Source organism: Rhizophagus irregularis, chromosome 12 (assembly GCF_026210795.1).
Source record: "Rhizophagus irregularis chromosome 12, complete sequence".
In the NCBI taxonomy this organism is placed as follows: domain Eukaryota; kingdom Fungi; phylum Glomeromycota; class Glomeromycetes; order Glomerales; family Glomeraceae; genus Rhizophagus; species Rhizophagus irregularis.
Window position 1 is genome coordinate 85,188 of NC_089440.1, and position 21,618 is coordinate 106,805.

The 21,618-nt window shown below is 30.3% G+C and overlaps 4 protein-coding genes across 4 annotated transcripts; 3 read left to right on the top strand and 1 right to left on the bottom strand.

The window, feature by feature from the left end:
- Positions 1–1,591: 1,591 nt before the first annotated feature.
- Positions 1,592–2,919, top strand: OCT59_003629 (uncharacterized protein; the record flags this gene model as incomplete). The annotated part of the gene is made up of 5 exons (XM_066147768.1): positions 1,592–1,709; positions 1,791–1,963; positions 2,021–2,191; positions 2,250–2,621; positions 2,698–2,919. 5 exons carry the CDS (start codon positions 1,592–1,594, stop codon positions 2,917–2,919), a joined length of 1,056 nt encoding a protein of 351 aa, XP_065996441.1.
- Positions 2,920–8,516: 5,597 nt separating this feature from the next.
- OCT59_003630 (uncharacterized protein) lies at positions 8,517–9,011 on the top strand (the record flags this gene model as incomplete). Its single annotated transcript, XM_066147769.1, has 3 exons — positions 8,517–8,716; positions 8,790–8,839; positions 8,929–9,011. The coding sequence occupies 3 exons, from the start codon at positions 8,517–8,519 to the stop codon at positions 9,009–9,011; spliced, it is 333 nt and encodes a 110-aa protein (XP_065996442.1).
- A 2,102-nt stretch (positions 9,012–11,113) lies between these two features.
- OCT59_003631 (uncharacterized protein) lies at positions 11,114–12,226 on the bottom strand (the record flags this gene model as incomplete). The annotated part of the gene is made up of 4 exons (XM_066147770.1): positions 11,114–11,215; positions 11,288–11,586; positions 11,654–11,676; positions 11,835–12,226. The coding sequence occupies 4 exons, from the start codon at positions 12,224–12,226 to the stop codon at positions 11,114–11,116; spliced, it is 816 nt and encodes a 271-aa protein (XP_065996443.1).
- A 7,916-nt stretch (positions 12,227–20,142) lies between these two features.
- Positions 20,143–21,329, top strand: OCT59_003632 (uncharacterized protein; the record flags this gene model as incomplete). Its single annotated transcript, XM_066147772.1, has 4 exons — positions 20,143–20,293; positions 20,364–20,941; positions 21,012–21,182; positions 21,249–21,329. The coding sequence occupies 4 exons, from the start codon at positions 20,143–20,145 to the stop codon at positions 21,327–21,329; spliced, it is 981 nt and encodes a 326-aa protein (XP_065996444.1).
- Positions 21,330–21,618: the final 289 nt, after the last annotated feature.

The following is a 21,618-nucleotide window of genomic DNA, read 5'->3' on the forward strand; positions in this document are numbered from 1 at the left end:
CCACCTTTATTGTTTATTTTATATTTCGTTACTAATAACATTAGATCTTTATAAGCATCATTAGGAAATTCTGTGCAAGTTTTGGTATTGAGATTTTTGGGTTCTTCAAAAATTTCAGGCTCTTCAGATGAATCTAATATATTTTCAAAGTTACTATCTTCAAGGCTCATCTCTGATATTGCACTTCCAATACTGTCAAATGACATATTTTGTACATTATTATCATCATCCACCTAAAATTATAAACCAAAATGAGTTAGTATAATTTGAGCTTTTTCTTTAAAAAGAATAATCTGGAATAACATAATTACCTCAACTTTATCATTTTCATATTCACTACTTAGATTACTTCTTGTATCCATTTCACTGCTATATTTTTCACTATCATTATTATCATCATCATCTTCTACTTCTACTTCTACATTTTTTAAGCATTTTTGGGCGTGTTGAGTATATGCAAAGCGTTGACTGAATATTCGCATACAAAGGGGGCATTTGAAACTCATAAGTTACTAAATTAACGCGTCAAATTTGATGAAAAGTATCAATTCACTATTTAATTTATATGAGATTACGTGTGCTAATAAAATTATATTGCAAATTCATTGTAAAAATTTAATGAATTAATTGAATGGATTACAATTGATTGAGTTATTTGAATAGACACGACTACGCAAATTTACGCATTAATGAATGGAACTGGCTGTAAGAATCTGGTGGCTAATATCGCGGAATCATTCGCAATTTTACGCATTATAGCAAAATTTAAAATATGCGAAACACTCAGCAATTTTGCTGTCGGGAACTTAGCCGAGTTCGTGGGTTGGCAAATCTAAAAATAAATGTAACTTGATGTATAATAACCATATAAATATTGTTTATTATTTTATTTACTATTTCAATTTGCCGGCAACCTGCCAAGTGAATCTGACAGCAAAAGTGCGAGTGTTTCGCATATTTTGAATTTGCTGTAACGGGCTGTAAGAATTCGGATGGCCGGCTAATCGTCTGATAATCAGCCGCAAATTTATTGGCTTAACACGGCAAATCGCTTTTACAATAATGGACGGATGATCAGCCACAAATTTATGCGATAATCAGGTTATAAGCGCTATCAATCTGATCAGCCAAATGAGTTCACTGGTTGCAACTTTTTTTTCCATGCATAAAGCCCCAACATGTGTAACATGTTATTTTTTTATAAATTGGATTTGATTAATATTTCGATTGTACTATGTATGTCTTTTACGAGAGTTTTTTTTTAAAGTTCTCTTATGAAAGTGTTACAATATTTTTTCGTAATATCGCGATGCAAAATTTTTGCATTAGTACATTCATTTTTCGTAATATTTCGCATTAGTTCATCCATTTTTCGCAATATTTCGCAAGTTTTTTTTCTTTTTTAGTATAGAATGGCGGAAATTACCTTATGACAGCTTGCCTCCTTTTTCTGAATTTCTGATTCATGTATTTCCCCCTTTTTCCTCATCCTTTTCGAATTTTCTAGTTCACCTTTTTCTCATATATTTCCTCTTTTTTCTCATATATTTCCTCCTTTTTCTCATATTTTCGTTTCAAATTTATTATCATAATGGCTACAAAGCGTGGCGAGAAACGAAGAATTGACGATAATGAAAGATTTTCAAAACGTAGTACTGAGGGTAGCGAAGCTGAGAAGCGAGTGAGAATATCCGATGATAGTGTTGATGGTATATATGACATAATATGTATCATATTCTTTATAAAAGAAATTATATAATATATAGTTAAATTATATTTTATTGTTAAAGTTAATAAAAAAACAATAGAAAAACTATTAAGAACCAATTCGCAGATAATTTCTAAGCTTGAAGTTCTTATCACCGGACAAAAAAATCTCGAAACCCGTCTCTCGAGCATAGAAAAAAAGCTCAACGATAATAACAAAAATAATAATAATACAATAGATCCGGAGTATGTAAAGGTAATAAAGATGAATATTATTTAATGTAAACCTGAAATGCTAACCTCGTTTGATTAGGAGCTCGTTAAGAAGGTGTCGAAAATTTTATTTGAAAATTTTGTTTATCCTTCGCAAGACGAGTACAAACTCGCTACCGAAAAATATTTAAAAGACGAAAATCCGGAATTTATGCGCCAGTTCAAAAAAAATCAATGGATTATTTTTTTCGAAAAAAAAATTGCCCCGACTGTAAGTTAAAGCAATTATGAATTTTATTAAATTTCATACTAACATTTTTTTTTAATAGTTAGTACAACAACATAGAAGCATACGAGGGACGTTCACGTCTAGAGTTAAAGACGTTATGTATTCTGTTTTCGAAGCGACTGGGCATAAATTACCGTCTATTAACACTCAGGCTAGTCCGTCAAAGATTCAGGAATGGAAGAGTAAGGCGGAGGTGAAAAGATGTTACAACAACCTATTTAAAAAGGTTAAAGATGGGCAACCTACGACATATATGTCGCTGATAATTGATAAGTTGCGAAAAGAAAATAAAAATCCCTCAAAAACACAAATAGCGTATGCGATTAGCATATGTGAAACGTACTTAAATCCTAATAATCAAAACATTCAAATGAGCGAAAGTATAATGAAGTCGAAGATAATCAACAACTTAGTAAGTTTTTAATTTACAATTTGCAAAATGTGAATTATTTGAATTACAGTTTATTTATTTATTTATTGATTTTTAGCAAAAGTTGGAAAATAGGGATAAATTTACACATTCGGACGATGATTCTCATGATGGTAATGATGTAGACGATGGTGGTGATAGAGCAGCTGACGATAGAGCAGGTGCGGCTGATAATGGTGTGACTAACGATGGTAGGCCTAACGATGGTGCGGCTAACGATGATGCGGCGAACGATGGTGCGGCCAACGATGGTGCGGCCGAACGATGGTGCGGCCAATGATGGCATAGCTGACGATGATATACTTTCTATTGACTCTTATAACACGGAGGAGGAAGGTCGGTATGTAAATAGTTTATTAGAGAATTATGGGTTGCATAAAAAATAAATATTATTTTTTATATATATCACACGTAATAGCATTTTTTTTACCATAATTAATATAGTTTTAATAAATAAAATGGTTATTAATTCTTAACAACACGGGTGTGACATAAATAAATCGTGGCTGAAATTTGTGTTCAATTTGTGTTCAATTTGTGTTGATAATTCTGGTAAAAATTTGTTAATTTTGGCCAAATTTCGTTAAATTTGTTAAATTTGTGTTGAATTTGTGTTGATAATTTTTAATTTATCACGAGGGGATAATATTTAGTAATTGTGCATATACAATTTCTGTGATTTTTTAAAATGCGGATTTCCGTAATTTTACGATATCGTATTTTCTGGCCAATCAAAATTAGGCTGATCCTTGCATGTGATTTAATCATTTAATCATTTAATCATGCACGCGTTTTTGTCTTATTTATTTTTGTTTCTTATTTCTTTATTCTTTTGTTCAATATTTTTAATTTTTTTGTCTCTTCTTTCTATTTATATTTCTTTAATTATATACAATATATTTACATATATTTCATAATTTATTGCTTTGCAGGTATAGAAATATTTGTTTATTAATACTAATTATTTTCATTTTTTTTTACCTCTTTGTTATTTTGTATCGTAATACTAACAATAATATCCATGTTTCCTTTATTCCTTTTTACTTGTACTTTAATACTAACGATACTAACAATACTAACAACATGTTTATTTTTTCCTTTCTCTTTATTTCTTTATTCTTTTGTTCAATTGCTTTGCAGGTATAGAAATATTTATTTATTAATACTAATTATTTTAATATTAACGCGTTTTTTTTTACCTCTTTGTTACTTTATGTCGTAATACTAACAATACTATCTACGTTTCCTTTATTTCTTTTTACTTGTACTTTAATACTAACGATAATATCCATGTTTCTTTTACTCCTTTTACTGTTTCTTTAACTCTTTTTACCTTAATACTAACAATAATAACAATATTTCTTTTATCTTTATATCTAATACTAACGTTACTATAGCTGTTTCTCTTCTTTTTACGTCTAATAATATTGTTACTCTACTCTTTCTTTTTTTACTTTTATGTATTCTGTATATATTAATAAATACTTGTAATTTTTTATGATTATATCTAATAAAACATACATTATATAAACTTATAGTACAGAAAATGAAGTATTATTTATCGAAATATTTTGAAATATTACGAAATATTAAGTTGTGTAAAATCACAGAATATTACGAATCGTCAAATTATGGAACATTACGCATCATAGAATTTCGAAATATTTTAAAAAGTTGCGAAGTATTACGCAGTAAAATTACGGAATATTACGAATCGTAAAATTACGAAGCCTTGCATACAGTAATATTTCGAAATATTTTAAAAAGTTACAAAATATTACGCTTACGCAAACTTGCGGCGGGTCTGAAAACTTACGAAATATTATGTAAAATTACGAAATATTGCGAACCGCAAAATTACGGAATATTACAAATCGTAAAATTACGAAGCTTTGCATATCGTAATATTTCGAAATATTTTAAAAAGTTACAAAATATTACGCTTACGCAAACTTGCGGCGGGTCTGGAAGCTTACGAAATATTATGATGTGTAAACTTGCGCAACTTTTCGCACTATATAATTTCCTGATGTAATTGTTGACGAATACTTGGTTTAGGGTAAATTATACGAGGTTCAGCAATTATTCCACTTTCTCTTTTTTTAAGAATAGAAAGTGGATTATTGCATTTATTACGACGACTGGGTACTGGATTATTTGGAAATTCTTCATGTAGGCAATTTGCAATAACAGTTTTTCCTTCTTCTTTGTATTTGACAATATTTTTAACATTATATAATTTATGACAATTGTTACATACAGTTAACTGCATTTTTGGTTGAAAGATATTTAATATTTTTTTTGCAAGATATAAGGATGCTGGAAAATTTTTAAATTGTGATTTATTTAAACGAGTAAGTACAATATGTAAGAATTTTATTAATGCTTCAAGTGCCACATCAGGTAATCAAAATCTTTGTTGAAATTTAAATAACCATATTATAATCTCAGTATTAATAGAATCACTTAAGCTTTCCATTACAAATACTTCATCATTATCAAATTCAGGAGATGCAAAAAATTCTTCTATATTATCCTTCTCCTCCTTATCATTTCCATCATTATCATCATCTTCTTCTTCATTATAATCACCTTCAACTTCACCATCATTATTCTCAGCACCATTATTTTCATCACCATTATCCTTATCACCGTCATTCTCATCACCGTCATTATCACTATCATCCTCATCATCATCATTTTCTTCTTCTTCTTCATTGTAATATATATATTCATCATTTTCTTCTTCTTCTTCGTTGTAATATATATATTCATCATTTTCTTCTTCTTCTTCATTGTAATATATATATTCATCATTATCCTTATTTTCATCAGGTGCTGGAATATGAAAATAAGAAGGATTTGGCAATGATGGTGATGATGAAAATAATGTATGTATATTTTCATTATTATTTGATTGGGATGAATCAGTTTCTTCATTGAAAAGATCAAAGACATTATTTTGTTGGAAAGAATTAGGATTAGGACTTAATGCCCTTTTTCGCTTTTTTGTAGGGTTTGCATCTTGAATAATGATGGATTTTCTTTGTTTTCTCGCTATAATAGTATCTGCCTGATTTTTTCTAGCATTCTCTAAGTTCCATAAAATTTTCTCCTTTGTGTGATTTTCTTGAGTGCGAAAATCAACCTTTGTGCCATTACAACGAATACAAAGACATGGATACAGGTACCTTTTTTTGGATTTTATCAAATCGACCATCTTTGGTTTTTTAGATTTTATTGAATTATCCATTTTAGATTTTATTAAATAGGATACAGAGGCAGATGATTTAACTTTACTTTTTTTTGATTTTATTAAATCAGACACAGAAGTTTCAATTTTAGTTTTTTTGGGTTTTACTAAATCAGACACAGAGGTAGAGGTAAAGGTTTTACTTTTTTTATTATTCATTTTATTAAAATATATTTATTAAAATATAAGTGTCAAGAAAGTTAAAGTTACAATTACTTAAATGAAGCTTATTTTTCAAAATCAGGGTTCGCGTTCAACACCTTTTGAAATCCAGTTACACATTCAATTCTTTCAGGGTCACGTTTTCTTTCAAAATCAGATTCGCGTTTAATTCTTTTTTAGATTAAAATTAGTTCGCGTTTAATTCTTTTTTTAGATTAGAATCAGTTCGCGTTTAATTCTTTTTTAGATTAGAATTAGTTCGCGTTTAATTCTTTTTTTAGATTAGAATCAGTTCGCGTTTAATTCTTTTTTAGATTAGAATTAGTTCGCATTTAATTCTTTTTTTAGATTAGAATCAGTTTGCGTTTAATTCTTATTTACGCATCCTATCATAACATTTGCGTATTCATGTTTTTCGTGTCTTTATGATTCTGAAATCAATATAAATTTACACAAACCCTTTTCTCCTCTTCTCAATCAAAATTTTATATTTCAACTAAAATATATAAGTAATAATGGATAGTGATCGGGAATCTAATTCTTCTTCTTCTTCCACTTCCTCTTCCTCTTCTACTTCTTCTTCCTCTTTCTCTTCCTCTTTATCTTCGTCTTCATCATCATATAAAATGATTAAAGCAAGTATTATTTATTATAATTTATTTATTATTTCTGGTTTTTTTTATTTTATTTATGTTTGCCTATTATTCTATAGCAAGAAGTGTTTATATGGGTCGACTCAGAACTAAAAGATATCTATAAAATAGACGAGAAACTAACTTGGGTCGAACAAAAGGAGAATATAGTTACGAAGCTACTGCCACCTCTATATAAGATTGTAAATAAAAAATACAGCATTACGAATAGAAAATTATTAAAAATGTTGTATGGACGGTGGCGTTCTAGACATCGTACAAGTAATATCAAAAATCAAGGAGATGAAAGAGTTAAACAAAACAAGAAAAGATCAAGTAAAAATTCAAGAATGCAAGAGGTAAGTAAATATTTAATTAATATGAAATAGAAATTTAGTTAACTTTAATGCATTTTATAATTACATTATTAGAAGAAAAAAAGAAGGGCGCACGCAACAAATTACTTAATAGAGAATAAAAATAAATATATTCTCAGATATCCGGAGGAGGATCTAGTAAAGATTCTTAAGGATTCAGGTTACCACTCAGAAGAGTGGGAAGAAACTGATCCTGAGGAAGAATGGCCTATTACGCAATCTGCAGTAGTTGAAGATGATGAAATTATTGAGGAAGCTATAAAACAAAAGTCATCATCAATATACATTCATAATAAATGGTGGCGTTCTCCTGCAGTATGTATAATTTTTATTTTATTTGTTTTATTTATTAAAAATATTAATAATAATTTATTTATTTAAGCTTTTGAGATTATTACACGACCGAATTAATCCAACAGTTGAATTATTAAAAAAGAAACCATTAACTTTAAAACGTAAAAGAGCTCAATCAAGTCAATCAAGATACAATACATCTAACGTGCCACCCATAGGTGTACCAAGTTGGTGCCTTAATCAGGATGCACTTGAACAATTTAACTATTCAAATGTCAATATTCCAGTATATGACTATAATACTGATGATCAAGATAATAGTGATAATGATATTGAAGATGAAAATAATAATGAAGAAGAAATTCAAAACAGAACAAATTCTAGTAAAAAAAAGAAAAAAAAAACCAAAAAAAGGTCAAATCAAAAAAAAAATAAGAAACATAAATCAAAATAATTCTTTTTTTATGTAATACTTGTTATAATCTAGTCTTAAATAAGTTTACTTTATTGGATTATATAATAAATTGAATGATTAAACTTTAGATCGAACAGATCTAATCTGATTTGATCTGCATAAAACCAAATATTAGCTAACATTTAGCAAAACAATGTATTTTGTTATATTTTATTCATTATAAGCTTATAAAAAATATTGAAATAGATTAATTAGAACAAAATTTTAATTAACAAACATGTAATTTCAAAATATTATTTAAATTAAAAAATCATACACATATCGGGTATTATATAACATATTGGTAACTAATAATTTAGATATCGGACACCTGGTAACCAATTAGATACATATCGGGTATATATATATGCATATTAACAACATATTAGGTATCCGATTTGATTTCTAATTGCGCAAGATTATATATAAATACCTGATGTATTTTCATGTGGTACTGTCTGATATTCATTTTTGGTTACTAGAAAGCATTATTTATTGATTTATATAGCTAAGTTTATCATGCTCTTAATCTTTAGATTATCAATTATAACGTCATGATTTTCTAAAAAATATTATAAAATAATGGTTTATTCCCCAATTTAACATTTTAACATCAATTTTTTTTTTTTCATAAGGGTTTTTTTTAAAAAGATAAAATGTACGTGTTTTTTATTTTTTTTCCTACATTTTTTTATTTCTATTAAAATGTACAAAAAAAACCATGAACCTAATATTGAAAAACCTGAAAAAAGTAGGACGTTTCGTCACGAAGATGAAAAAATTGAAAAAACTGATAAAAATAAGATATTGTTGTTAGAAGCTCAAAAGATCGCAAGTCAAGTTTATAAAGATGGAATAAAGGAAATTTATAAACTTACTGTTGACGCACTTAAAAAGAATGATTCGTAAGTAAAATAATTAATATAAAAATATAAATAAAAAGAAATTCCTAAATATAATTTTAAATATATTTTTTAGTTATGAAACAGATAAATATATTTCTTCGTTATCTCATATTAGCAATATTAGTAAGAAATTTTTAACAATTCACTTTCGAGAAAAAACGTCCTATTAATTTAGTTATTAATATAAAAATTTCCATTATATTTATTATTAGTAACAACGGCTGCCAAGCACCAACAACCACAACAATCACAACAACAACCACTACAACCGTTACACCAGTCTAGTATTTATTAATTTAATACGAAATTAAAGTTTATAAATTATCTAATGACTTATTATATAAAAATTTTTAAAATTACAAAAACAGGTGATTCATCAAAAATTTTTTGTTTATATTGCTATGGCCCACATTGGCTAGTAAATTGTCACCAAATACCTCCAAAATATAGGGGAAGTTGTATAAAGTGTTGGAAAAGTACCAGGCACCAAGCAAAGGATTGTAAATCTAATAGACAGAAAGAGCCTTGACGCTAGAGCTTTTTTTTTATAATTTTTGTAAGTAAAATTTTAAAATTATTATTACTAATTTTTTGAATCTAATTATTTAACTTTTTTCAGATCAGATCGGCTGAAATTTTTTTTTATGTTTAAGTGGGGCAGCCAATTTCTTTTTTTTTTGGTCAGCAAAATTTTTTTTTTCTTTAGTCCAATTGTGATTGGACTTAGTTCGATTGGGGTCGAACAGTATTCTGATTGTGGTCAGATGTAAATTTTTTTTTTTTTAGTCCAATTGTAATTGGACTTAGTTCGATTGGGGTCGAACAGCATTCTGATTGTGATCAGATGTTCTTTTCGTAATATATTATAATATTCAATAATGTTTTTTTTATATTTTTTTTTTATCGTATGAATAATTTTTAATATAATTTTTTTTAAAAAAAAAAATAATAAAGTTTTATAAAAATTCCGTATATTAGGAATTATTTTGTAATCACAATACATATTTTATTTTTAAAAGAACTTTTATATATAAAACCTACTAAAACACGATCTTTAGCCATGTCACATAAGAAATTGGTGTATTCAATATTAATGTAACATTTTTTTTTAAGCAATGTACTTATAAGAATCAACATTTATATATATATATATATAGTATCAGTAAAAAAAGAAAGAAATGTTAGTACGTTTCTTTAATATTAAAAAGAAACCCCCTCCTCCTCTATTTCTTACATTTCAAGTCTAAGTTTATTCAAAAAGTCTGAAAACCTAAAAAAAAGAAAGAAAGAAATGTTAGTACGTTTCTTTAATATTAAAAGGAAATCTCCCTTCTATTCCTTACTATGTTTCTTTAAAATTAACAAAAAGTTCTTCTCCCCTTCTCTATTTCTTATTACATTCCAATCCAGGTTCGTTCAAAAATCTAGCGAAAAAAAAAGTCCCGTTATTCTACAAATGAGAGATCCAGCATTCTAAAAAAAAGAATAAATATATATTTAAACGATCTTAAAGATTATTAATGATCAGTCAGGTGACTGTCAATTAGATTTTAACCAATAAGCCTTAGATTTATCTCAAAAAAAAAATGAAATTATTAGAATTTCGTACAAATATCGGTACCCGATATCTATTAGAAATATATTGGTGATTAATAGTTTAGATATCAGGGTCTTAATTTTTAGGTGTATTTTTAATGTGATAAATCGGGTACCTGATATGTAAAAATGCCCAATATATAACTGATTAGTCACTGATATATAGGTACCCGATATGTACCTGATAGAATCGATTTTGATCAGTGATACATATATCGGATACCTGATATATATTATATAACATATTGGTAACTAATAGTTTAGATATCGGACACCTGATAATTTAACTATATTTGAAGTTTTGCATTAAAAATCAAATCGGGTACCCGATATATTGTTAATATGTATATATACCCGATATGTACCTAATTGGTTACCGATATATAAGTACCCGATATGTGTATGATAGATTCTTTTTTGACCTGTGCTGATTTCCGGCGAGTGGTAAGATCGATTTGCCAACATTTTTAATAATTAGCGTTTTTCATAACCAATTATTCTTTCGTCACTTTTCCTATAAAGATTCTTTGCAGCCTTAATTCGACGCAATTTTTTCTTAAATGATAAATATATAAGAAAATTAGCATAAATCATTAACATGATGATAAAGGAAAAAATTCGACAATTTTACATTTTGTACGTGACTGTTGTTGTGAACTCTGCGACTGTCCTCGTCACTTTTTCCACTTTTTTTCAGTTGTGTTTGCGATCTTCGCGACTTATGGAGGGCGCTCAACCAGTTCGTCAATTGTGCTACTGAAGGTTTATAATTCAGAAACATCGCCCTTCGAAGTTCGGGAATTAATCTACTGCGAATTTCAACATGTTTGGACTATTAAACGTTTCGTTATCATCCAAATTGTCATTAGGTTTAATAGTTTTGAGGATCATTTTCATTTCAATCTTTAAATCGGAACAATTAGTATAAAAGTATAAAGACTGTACAATTCTGCCTAAAATTACAAAATTACAAACCCTCGCCTCCTTTTCACGTTGTTCTTCTTGTTCTTCTTTTGGTTGATTTTCGGCGTAGTGTACCGTCTTCTTTACTTTTTTTGACCCATCCGATTTGAACCGTTTTGCTAACTGTTCTTCTGGAACATCAATAACATCAAGGCTTTCAGATGATGATCGTATCTGGTATTGTTCGAGTTTCGTTTTTAATTCGTTAACCTCTTCTTTCAAGTCGTCATTTTCAGAACCGAATTCTGCGTTAACACCAGCAAGAAATTCGTTATCTTCTCGTAAGCGAGCTATTTCAGTGGCAACGACAGCTGTATGTTTGGTTAATTCATTATTTCATCATTCTAACTGTAAACACTTCGCACGCAAATCGGATACTTCTTGAGATAACCTCCGATTCTCTGTATAAAAATGTAAAATCAACAAAAAAAAAAATACTAAATCTAACTGATGATATATACACGATACAGACCTTTTGATGCATCATTATCATCGCGGGTAGGTTCATTAGTTTGATATCTGACCGGAAGCCGAAGATTTTTATATCTCTCTTTTGCACTTTGGACTCGTTCTGCGACTTGGCGCAGCAGATGGTGGTTGAGTATTGGACGAATCCGGAAGCCGAAGATTTTTATATCTTTCTTTTACACTTTGAGCTCGTTCATGACTTGGCACAGCAGATGGTTGTTGAGTATTGGACGAATTTTTATTGATGTTAGTAGTTTGAGCTCGCTCATGAATTGGGGTGGCAGTCCCTTCAACAGCTTGTTGGATATTGGACGAACTTTTATTGATGTTAGTAGTTTGAGCTCGCACATGAATTGGTGTGGCAGTTCCTTCAACAGCTTGTTGGATATTGGACGAACTTTTATTGATGTTAGTAATCGTTTTATTTTGATTATCACTAGCCAAACCTTTTTCAGTATTTTTATTTTTTCTATTTTGGATCATTATTTTTTTTGGTTGCGAATTTTGGCTCATTATTTTTTTATTTTTTTTTGGTTGCGAAGAGTATTAGACGTTAAAACTCTAAAAAGAAAAGGTTGGTGAGAAAAAATGAAGTTTTATTTAAAAAATTAAACTTTAAGAAACTTTCGCCATCATACTGATCGAATAGTCTATTTTATTATTAATATTATTAATCGAACGATTTGAACGCAAATCGACATCATGTAATATTTATAATTTAAGTGATAGTTGATGATTTTAATAAATTTAATATAATTTAAGTATTATATCGACAATTAAACTCTAAAAAGATTAAACTCTAAAAAGAAAAAGGTTGGTGAGAAAAAATGAAGTTGTTTAAAAAATTAAACTTTAAGAAACTTTCGCCATCATACTGATCGATCGAATAGTCTATTTTATTATCAATATTATTAATCGAATGATTTATATTTATAATTTAAGTGTAGATTGATGATTTTAATAAATTTAGTATTACATCGACGCAGTTGATGATTTTATTCTAATTTAAGTATTTTAAACGAATTATATTGATATTATTGATATATTATTAACAATTAACTTTATTTCGAAAAACGTTCACAAAAATGACGAGAAAAAGATCATTATCAAGTATACTCAATGAAGAATCAGATTCTAGACCTCATGCCATACCTTCATCACGTGTACAAAGAACCAGATCAGTGTCAAATATAATTGACGAAGAATCTTCAAATCAATCTTATCCTACATCATCACGTATTGGAAGGTTAGTTGCATGTAATTGTTCTGAATGTAATGGACGATTAGTAGATCCTCGTATGAAAACTATCCATGAAATTAACCAAGATTCAGAGGATGATGATTCAGAAAGAACAGAAGTACATCTAACTGATGAAGCTGAATTGCCTAGTGACGAACCATACGAAAGTGCCTCAATATCAGATGAACTACAAATGAGAGAATCGGAAGCTGAATTGCCTAGTGACGAACCATACGAAAGTGCCTCAATATCAGATGAACCACGAATGAGAGAATTGGAAGCTGAATTGCCTAGTAGACAACGATCAAGAAAATATGTTCGACCGGTTATAATTGCTGAATTAGGAGATATAGTAGATGATAAATCTTCTGAATCTTCTGAATATACTACGGAGGAAGATGCAAATATCGATGATAGAAATGAATCATCCGATAATGAACCATCCAATGATGACGAATACCACGAAATTTTTGAAGATTATTCATGTCCACCTTTCGAACCATTTCAAGATTCTGATACTGAACAATCAATAAATAATCGGTTCTTATGGATATTATTATGGATCATGAGCTTCTGAACCAGGTTTAACTTACCAGAAACAGCTACAGAATCATTGATAAAATTCTTGAAGCTTGTTCTAACAGAAATCGGTAGTCCTGATTTTGACACATTTCCTGATACTTTATATCTAGCAAGAAAAGCCCTTAATCTTGAAGACCGGTTTCATAGTTTTGTGGCGTGTTCCAAATGCCACAAATTATACAACAAACAGGAAATAAAAAGTTTTCTCCAAAATGAGCAACCTGCCATCATGAAGTGTTGCCATGTCGAATTTCCTAATTCGACAACTAGAAGATTAAGGTTGTGCCAAACACCTTTGGCACAGAAAACAACATTGTTAAATAACCAAATTTCAATCAAACTTGAATTATTATTTCCGTTTGTGAGTATTAAGCAGCAATTGGAAGCAATGTATCGTCAACCTAACTTTGAAAATTCTCTAAGGCATTGGATAAATCGTTCAACTTTCGATAATATCCTAACTGATATATACGATGGTGAAGTTTGGAAAACTTTTAAAGAAACGACAGATGAAAGTTTGAATAATTTTTTCCGATCTGATGCTGATTCGCACCTCGGATTGATTTTGAATTTGGATTGGTTTCAACCCTTCGACGGCACAATCCACAGCACCAGAGTAATATACGCTGCAATCGGTAACCTTCCGAGGGATGTCAGATTCAAGCGCAATAATATCTTGATTCTTGGCTTATTACCCGGCCCAGATGAAGTAAGTTTACATAAGATTAATCACTATCTGGCACCAATCATTGATGAGTTGAAGTCACTTTGGGAAGGAGTGACATTAAATCAAACGTATGAATGTCAAGAAGGGAAAAGAATTCGCGCAGCTCTGATTCTTGTTTCATGTGACATACCGGCTGCAAGAAAAATTTGCGGACATATTTCCGCTTTGGTGTCGTGTCATAGATGCGAAAAGAAGGCGAATTATGAAAATCGGCAGCATAATTTCACTGGGATAAATGAAATGGACGAATGGTTTACTTGCCGTGATTCGGCTCAACATCATCAAGATGCTATAGGATGGAGACGCTGTAATTCGGACACAGCAAGAAAACGATTTGTAAAGCAAACTGGAATTAGATGGTCCGAATTATTGCGTCTACTATATTTCGATCCACTTCGGTTCATTACAATCGACCCGATGCACTGCTTGTTTCTGGGCATCGCAAAATAGATTGTAAGAAGACTTTGGATCGAAAATGGCGTATTAACAACATATATTTTGAAAACAGTTCAGAAAAAAATGGATGAATTTAAAGTTCCAGCTGACTTGGGTCGAATCCCGGGAAAAGTCGATTGTGGAGATGGGTTTTCAAATTTTACTGCGGATCAATGGAGAATATTTTTTACAATATATGCAACGGTCTCTCTCTGGGAACATCTTTCTGAGAATGACCGGAAGATTCTCGTGAATTTTGTGAGAATTTGTTCAATTTCAGTAAGTCAAATTGTAGAAATCGATTTCATGAGAGAGGCGCATCAGAGGCTAATTAACCTAGTGAAGTTGATAGAAGAAAATTACGGTCGTGATAAAATCACACCGAATTTACATTTATCACTTCACTTATGTGAATGCTCACTCAACTATGGACCTTTATATACATTCTGGTGTTTTTCCTTTGAGCGCATGAATGGCATGCTAGGTATAATATTTTAAATATTCTTGTTACTTTCTAAAATAATGCATTTTTATCAACTTTTGTTTAAAATAAATTTAGGCTCTTTTCTGAATAGCAGAAGGAAAATTGAACCAGAAATTATGCGCCGCCTGATGTTTGATAATCAAATCAGTAATATCATTAATTCCGGCGTGGAATCAAAGGGCCTAGATTTGATTAGTAATAGACCATCTGTTGGCTCTCTATCAGAAGCCGACCAATTTTCTGCTGATGAAATGAGGCGATTTTGGTTGACTTCAAGAAACATTCATGAATCGACCACCACAGGAAAAGAAGCATTTCTGGGCGAAATGCTCAGACCAGTATTTAACGATATTGTAATGTCAAGTGATATGCTTGACTTAATAGTTGAATACTACATGGCGAGCTACGAAACGATGGAATTTCGGAAACCATTTGGAGAGGGTGCAGAAGATTCGATAATAGTTCAAGTTAAAATAAATCAATTTGGAAGGTGCCGAATTAGTTCTGAAATATTCGGCTCTTCGATATCATCATGTCATGTAAAAAGCTCATTTATCTTAGCAAAATTTATGACAGAAAGTGGTGATATCGATTGCTATCCTGGACAAGTCCAATACTTTTTTACACATGCCGTTAATTTGCCGGATGGGTTATCCGAACATAATCTAGCATTTATTCGCTGGTATAAACCTGCAGAATCATCAAATATTCGGTATCATTTCAGAGTTAGAGATGACGAAATATGCAATGTTGAATTATGGGGTACTGAGTTTTACCCAGAATCCTGCGACTGTATTATTCCAGTTCATCATATTCTTGGCCGATTTATACCAACGAAATACCGAATTTCAGGCAGGAGAAGTTCAAACGTCTATTTAGCGGTAAATCCAGTCAATAGAAAATTTCATATTCGCTGAAATTAGTATCTTTTTCGAACTTTATTTTGATGAAATGACATATAATTTCAAATAATACAAATATTGGAATTTATTAAATTTCAAAATAATACAAATTTCAAATAATACAAATATCGAAATTTATTAAATGTTAAAACAATACAATACAAATATCAGAATTATTAAATGTCAAATTTACATATAATATAATTATCGGAATGTCGAAATATTATAATGCGCAAACATCAGAATTTGAAACAAATATCGGAATTTTGCACCGCAAATCGGCTATGCCAAATGTCATCTGATATGCAGCCGATTATCGATCATATCCGAAATCGGAATTTTGCACCGCAAATCAGCTATGCCGAATGTCAGCCGATTATCGATCATATCCGAAATTTATCTGAAATTTGGCCGAAATTTGGCCGATTTGCCTTACTTCCGATTTGCCTTATTTCGACTAGTGTTTTCCGTACCAAGTACCTTCGTCTTGTCCTTGATCCTCCGCATGAGTTACTGCGACATTGCTAAACCATTCTTTTCCTTGAAATTCACCCATTGATCTTAGAATTTCTCCACTTTCTAGATGAACTGAATCATAAATTTTGATAAAAAAATCATTTTCTGAATCTTGCGAGGATGTGTCTAAAAAAGTATCTAACGCTGTAATTATTTGTGCCAATCCTTCAATATAATTTAGATGTGGCGGATTTTCAGATTTTTTTAAAGATTTTATTTTTTCATCAATGGAGTCTAGATTTAATTCCCAAAGAATTTTTCCAAACCCTTCAGTTTTACGACGAATGACTTTCATGCCGCTGGTAGTTGGAATTAATTCTTTACGCTTTACCTGCAAAAATATTAATAGTTTAGTATTTATGGTTGGAGAAAAGTTAAAAAAATCATAAAACTTTTACTAACAACGTTCACCAGTTGTTGCATCACGTGTTTTCTATTTGTTGCTCGATATGGAATTTTAATATATAATTTATGAAGCGTTTCATAAGTCTCCGTTGATAGGCCATTCAGTGCACCATATTTGACAATGGCAGGTACTGAAATAATTAAATTAAATTAAAATTTGTATAAATTAATAGCCATCTTCAAATTATATTACCTGCATGATAACGCCAACTATGCAGCTTTGGAAAACTGCAATCCGTAGTAGATAATGGGGAGAATATCCTTTTAAACTCTATGCACCAATCAATGATTGCTTCCTATTTTAGTTAGTAGTTAGATCATCTATTAACTTTTAAAAAAAGTTAATTTTTTTAAATTTTTTCTTATTACTTCAAAGATATTCAGTTCATTTTCGATATATGATTCTTGTCTGCTCATAGTATACATTTTATTAAACTTCGTGTAAAGTTCACAAAGTTCTTTACAAGTTATTTCATTTTCTTCGCTGAAAATTTCATCCAAAGCAAAAATCGCTATCTTCATAATATGACGATAGTCTGATGCTATCATTACTTTTAGTTGACCTACTTTACTTAACAATTTAAGGCTTGGAAAACGTGGAATTTGTCGAAGACATTCGTCAAAAATCTTCTGTAATTCCAACCCTTCGACCTTTTTTAAGATTTCCTGCGTAAACTCCAGTTGATATTTAAAAAGTCCAAGGTCGATATGATGCATACGGTCAGGAACGCATGCTTCGTATATATTCAGATTTCTGTAAAAAAATTTATATATGTAAAAAAATTTTTACAACGTCGTCATTACTTATAAAATTTAGTGATATTTACGGAAATTCCCAGAAGGCATTTTTGACGTAATGTACAGAATACTCCTTTCCTTGTCCAGCGCTAACCATTTCCTTCATATTTTCATGAGTTCTGGAAAGTATATCTTCTCGTGTAAGTTTCATATCGTTTAAGTTATTTTGCAGAACCATACAAGTATGGCATGGCATTTTACATCGCGCTCCTTTATATGTAGCGGTCACATCATCTGCTTCGAGCATAACCGTGAGAAAAAAAGAAATTCGTGCAGCAAATGTTTTCGCTTGTCCATTAATCCCAAAACATAACGTATCAGGTTTCTCCAGTAAAAGCCAAAGCATGATATTAAAGCATTTGTGAAATATTTCATGCTGCAAACTTCGAAAGACTTCGGTAGTTTTAATGCCTGAATCTTGAACTTTAGGCAAAAAACCTAAAAGTATTTTAGATTCTGGTAGGTTTCGAACCCAATTTGGAATATTTCCAAGCGTTAAAAATACTGGATGGCCTGATGTCTTGCCCAGTCCATCAAAAGTGGTCCCATCCGAATATAAGATGATAGACAATAGGTGATTTAATGGCGGAAGAGTCTTCTCCGTTTCCAGCCACCAGTCGCCTTCATATGGCTCACCAAACACTTTAGTTTCGCTTCCATCATCCTAAGAATATAAACAACCAAAAATATGAGTGATGATCTTCAGTTTCTTTTTAGTTATTCATAATTATTAAATTTACCCTTTTTTTCTTTAGAATTCCCTTATAGACAAAATTATTAGCTACTTCTGGTCGTTGCAGAAGAGCTTGAATAGCACGAAATATGGGACGATAGTAGAGTGTAATGTCAATACCGCTGTAGGTTGAAACAACTTTTTCTTTGAAGTCTAATGAAGGTGAAGTTATTTGATTGAGATGGTCTTTGCCATTTTTGGTTGATTTCGGTAATGGAGATTCTTCCAGATTGCTATATTTATTAAAGAATTTAATTATTTGATCTCCAATTTTGTTAGATATATTACCCTCTACAATTAATCTCATGAAATCTCTGTATGCATCATTTGGCCACTTTGCTACACGTTCTGGTAGATTTTTTCCTTCAATAGCATCTAAAGCATCATCTAACGATGCTCCTTAAAGATCTTCAGGATCTAGATCAATATTGTCGAGATTTACTGGTATTTCTGTTCCCAACTCCTCAAAATTTTCTTCAAAAATTTCTTCAGCTCTCTCTTCTATATTTTCTGATTTTGATCTTTTTCGCAGATTATAACGTGGTTCAGATTCTAAATTGTCTGCATCTTGAGTTGGAATTTCGTTGATTATTATATCCTCCATCTCACCAATATTATCATCTTGGTATGTGGATTTTTCATTCGAAGTAAATGTATCTGGCATTGTAATGGGTGTGTTCCATAACTGAACATCATGTTCTGGCATAACCGCTGTTCTTGATAGTTGTCGCGAGAATCTTTGAACGTGTTCACTTGGTTCACTTGGTCGCGAAGTTGTTGTTCTTCCATGGTGTTTGGCATTAGCGTGCTGTCTCAAACCGCTGGGAGTTGAAAAATATCTCTTGCAAATTTGACATTTATATCTGACCATTTTTCTTTAGAAATCAATGCGAGTTTAGAAATTAACGCAGGAAAATTTTTTCGATTAGTTTCACGCGAGAAATATTTATGAAGATTTACTTTTGGTATATTTTTTTTTTACTGATTATCAAGCGAATATAAATTTTACTAATAATTGATTATTTTTGTTTACTGAAAGATAATTAATTTATTTACTGATTAGTAATTAATTTTTTTCATTTACTGATATTTTTAATTCGGGAGTAACCAATTTTTTTTACCAATTCATTAACAATTAATTTATTTAATTTACTGATCCTTAAATATATTTTAATTCAGGAGTAACTGATTTTTTAAAAAAATTCCGGCAAAACTTTTAACCTTACCCAATTTTTCAATTATTTATAATGTAAGAATTTTTTCATTTTTTTTTTGGTTAGCTGAATCGTCACAATAATTAATTTATTTAATTTACTGATCCTTAAATATATTTTAATTCAGGAGTAACTGATTTTTTAAAAAAATTCCAGCAAAACTTTTAACTTTACACAATTTTTCAATTATTTATAATGTAAGAATTTTTTCATTTTTTTTCAGTTGGCTGAATTGTCGCATATTTTTACATTTATATGAATCTTAACAATTTTTTTTTCAATTTTTCGAATTAATTGTTGTTTGAATTTTTTTCCGCAATATTTTTCCTATACAAATTTTACGAATTTAGAATTTAAGTGATTATGGCGTCTAAAAGGTCAAAAAATGCAAAAAACTCAAAAAAAAGAAAGCAAGCACTTGACGTTCTTGAAGGGCAAAGAAGAAAACAAGCACTTGACGTTCCTGAAGGGCAGAATGAAAGCCAACAAAATATATTTGCACAAATGTTATCAGGTAGTTAGTCGTCAAGATGCTGATATTTTGCAATTTAACATTATAATTAATTTTTGCTGAACGCCAACAGTAGAATCTTCAGAAATTCCTAAAGATCAGCACACAGATCGTGAAAAATCACCTACTGGTCCTTTCGTACTCGTTACTCCATTTGATGTAGATCGTGGAAGATCTTTAGTTAAATCTGTTTCTTTTACTCCAGCAAATCGTGAGAAATCCTCAACAAATCGTGAGAATTCTTTAGTCAGGACTGCGCATACTGAAACTTCCGTTTCAACTACATTGATGCCATCTGTAACTCCTATGAGTTATGAAAGAACTTTAAGGACGCCAACTCCCATACTTAGTCCAATGCAAATTGACCTTGATAAAGAAATTGATTATTATAACGTCGATGACGATGATAACGAAGAACATAATGATAACCACGATAAAAGTGATACCCGTGAGTTTTTACTAAAACCACATAATGTAGAGGGTGAACGTTACCTAACTGTGAAAGAGTTTAATTATGCCATGAATGCATTAGATGGAAAGGTAAACGCCATCTACAAACTTTGTCGATATATTGGAAATCAGCAACAAAAAAGTATTCAAGATACGCAAAATGTTGCAAAAAGTGATGTATTAAGCGATGATTTCTGGAATGTAAGTTAATTAAAAATTATCAACTTGATTTTAATCTAAAGATACTTATAATAACCAAATATCTTCACAGCGTGTTTATAAAAATGTAGCTAAAGAACTTATTCCAACGTCTTTATATCCTTCGAATATAGAGTACCGAAAGGCTTTAGAAACATATTTATCTAAATATGCAGAACATTACATTAAAAATATTGGGCAAAACGCGTGGATTTCTTTATTTTCAGATAAGTTGTTGGCAGAGGTATGTGAAATATTAATAATCGTTAAAAAAAGGTATTTTTTTATATTTATTTAACTTTTTTTTTAGATAAAAACTAAATGCAGAAGCAGGAGAAATGATTTTGCCGCAAGTATCAGGAGTGCCATGTTTTCTGTCTTTAGAGAATAGCGATTGGAACGCATAGATAACAATTCTCCTTCTATGAAGATCGCTGAATAGAAACAGAATCAAAAAACGCGTAATGCGTTTTATGAACTTTTCAAAAATCACGATATTCTAACAAAAATTGGCCATTCGGTTTTCAAACAGTATAGGGATAAAGAACTTCCTTTTACGCATTGTGCGTATATTTTATCAATATGTGACATCTTGTTAAATCCCAATAGCTATAGTATTAAGTGTAATGACAAGTCTGTTACGAAAAGAGTCGAATTTTTTCTAGTAAATAATTTTCGCA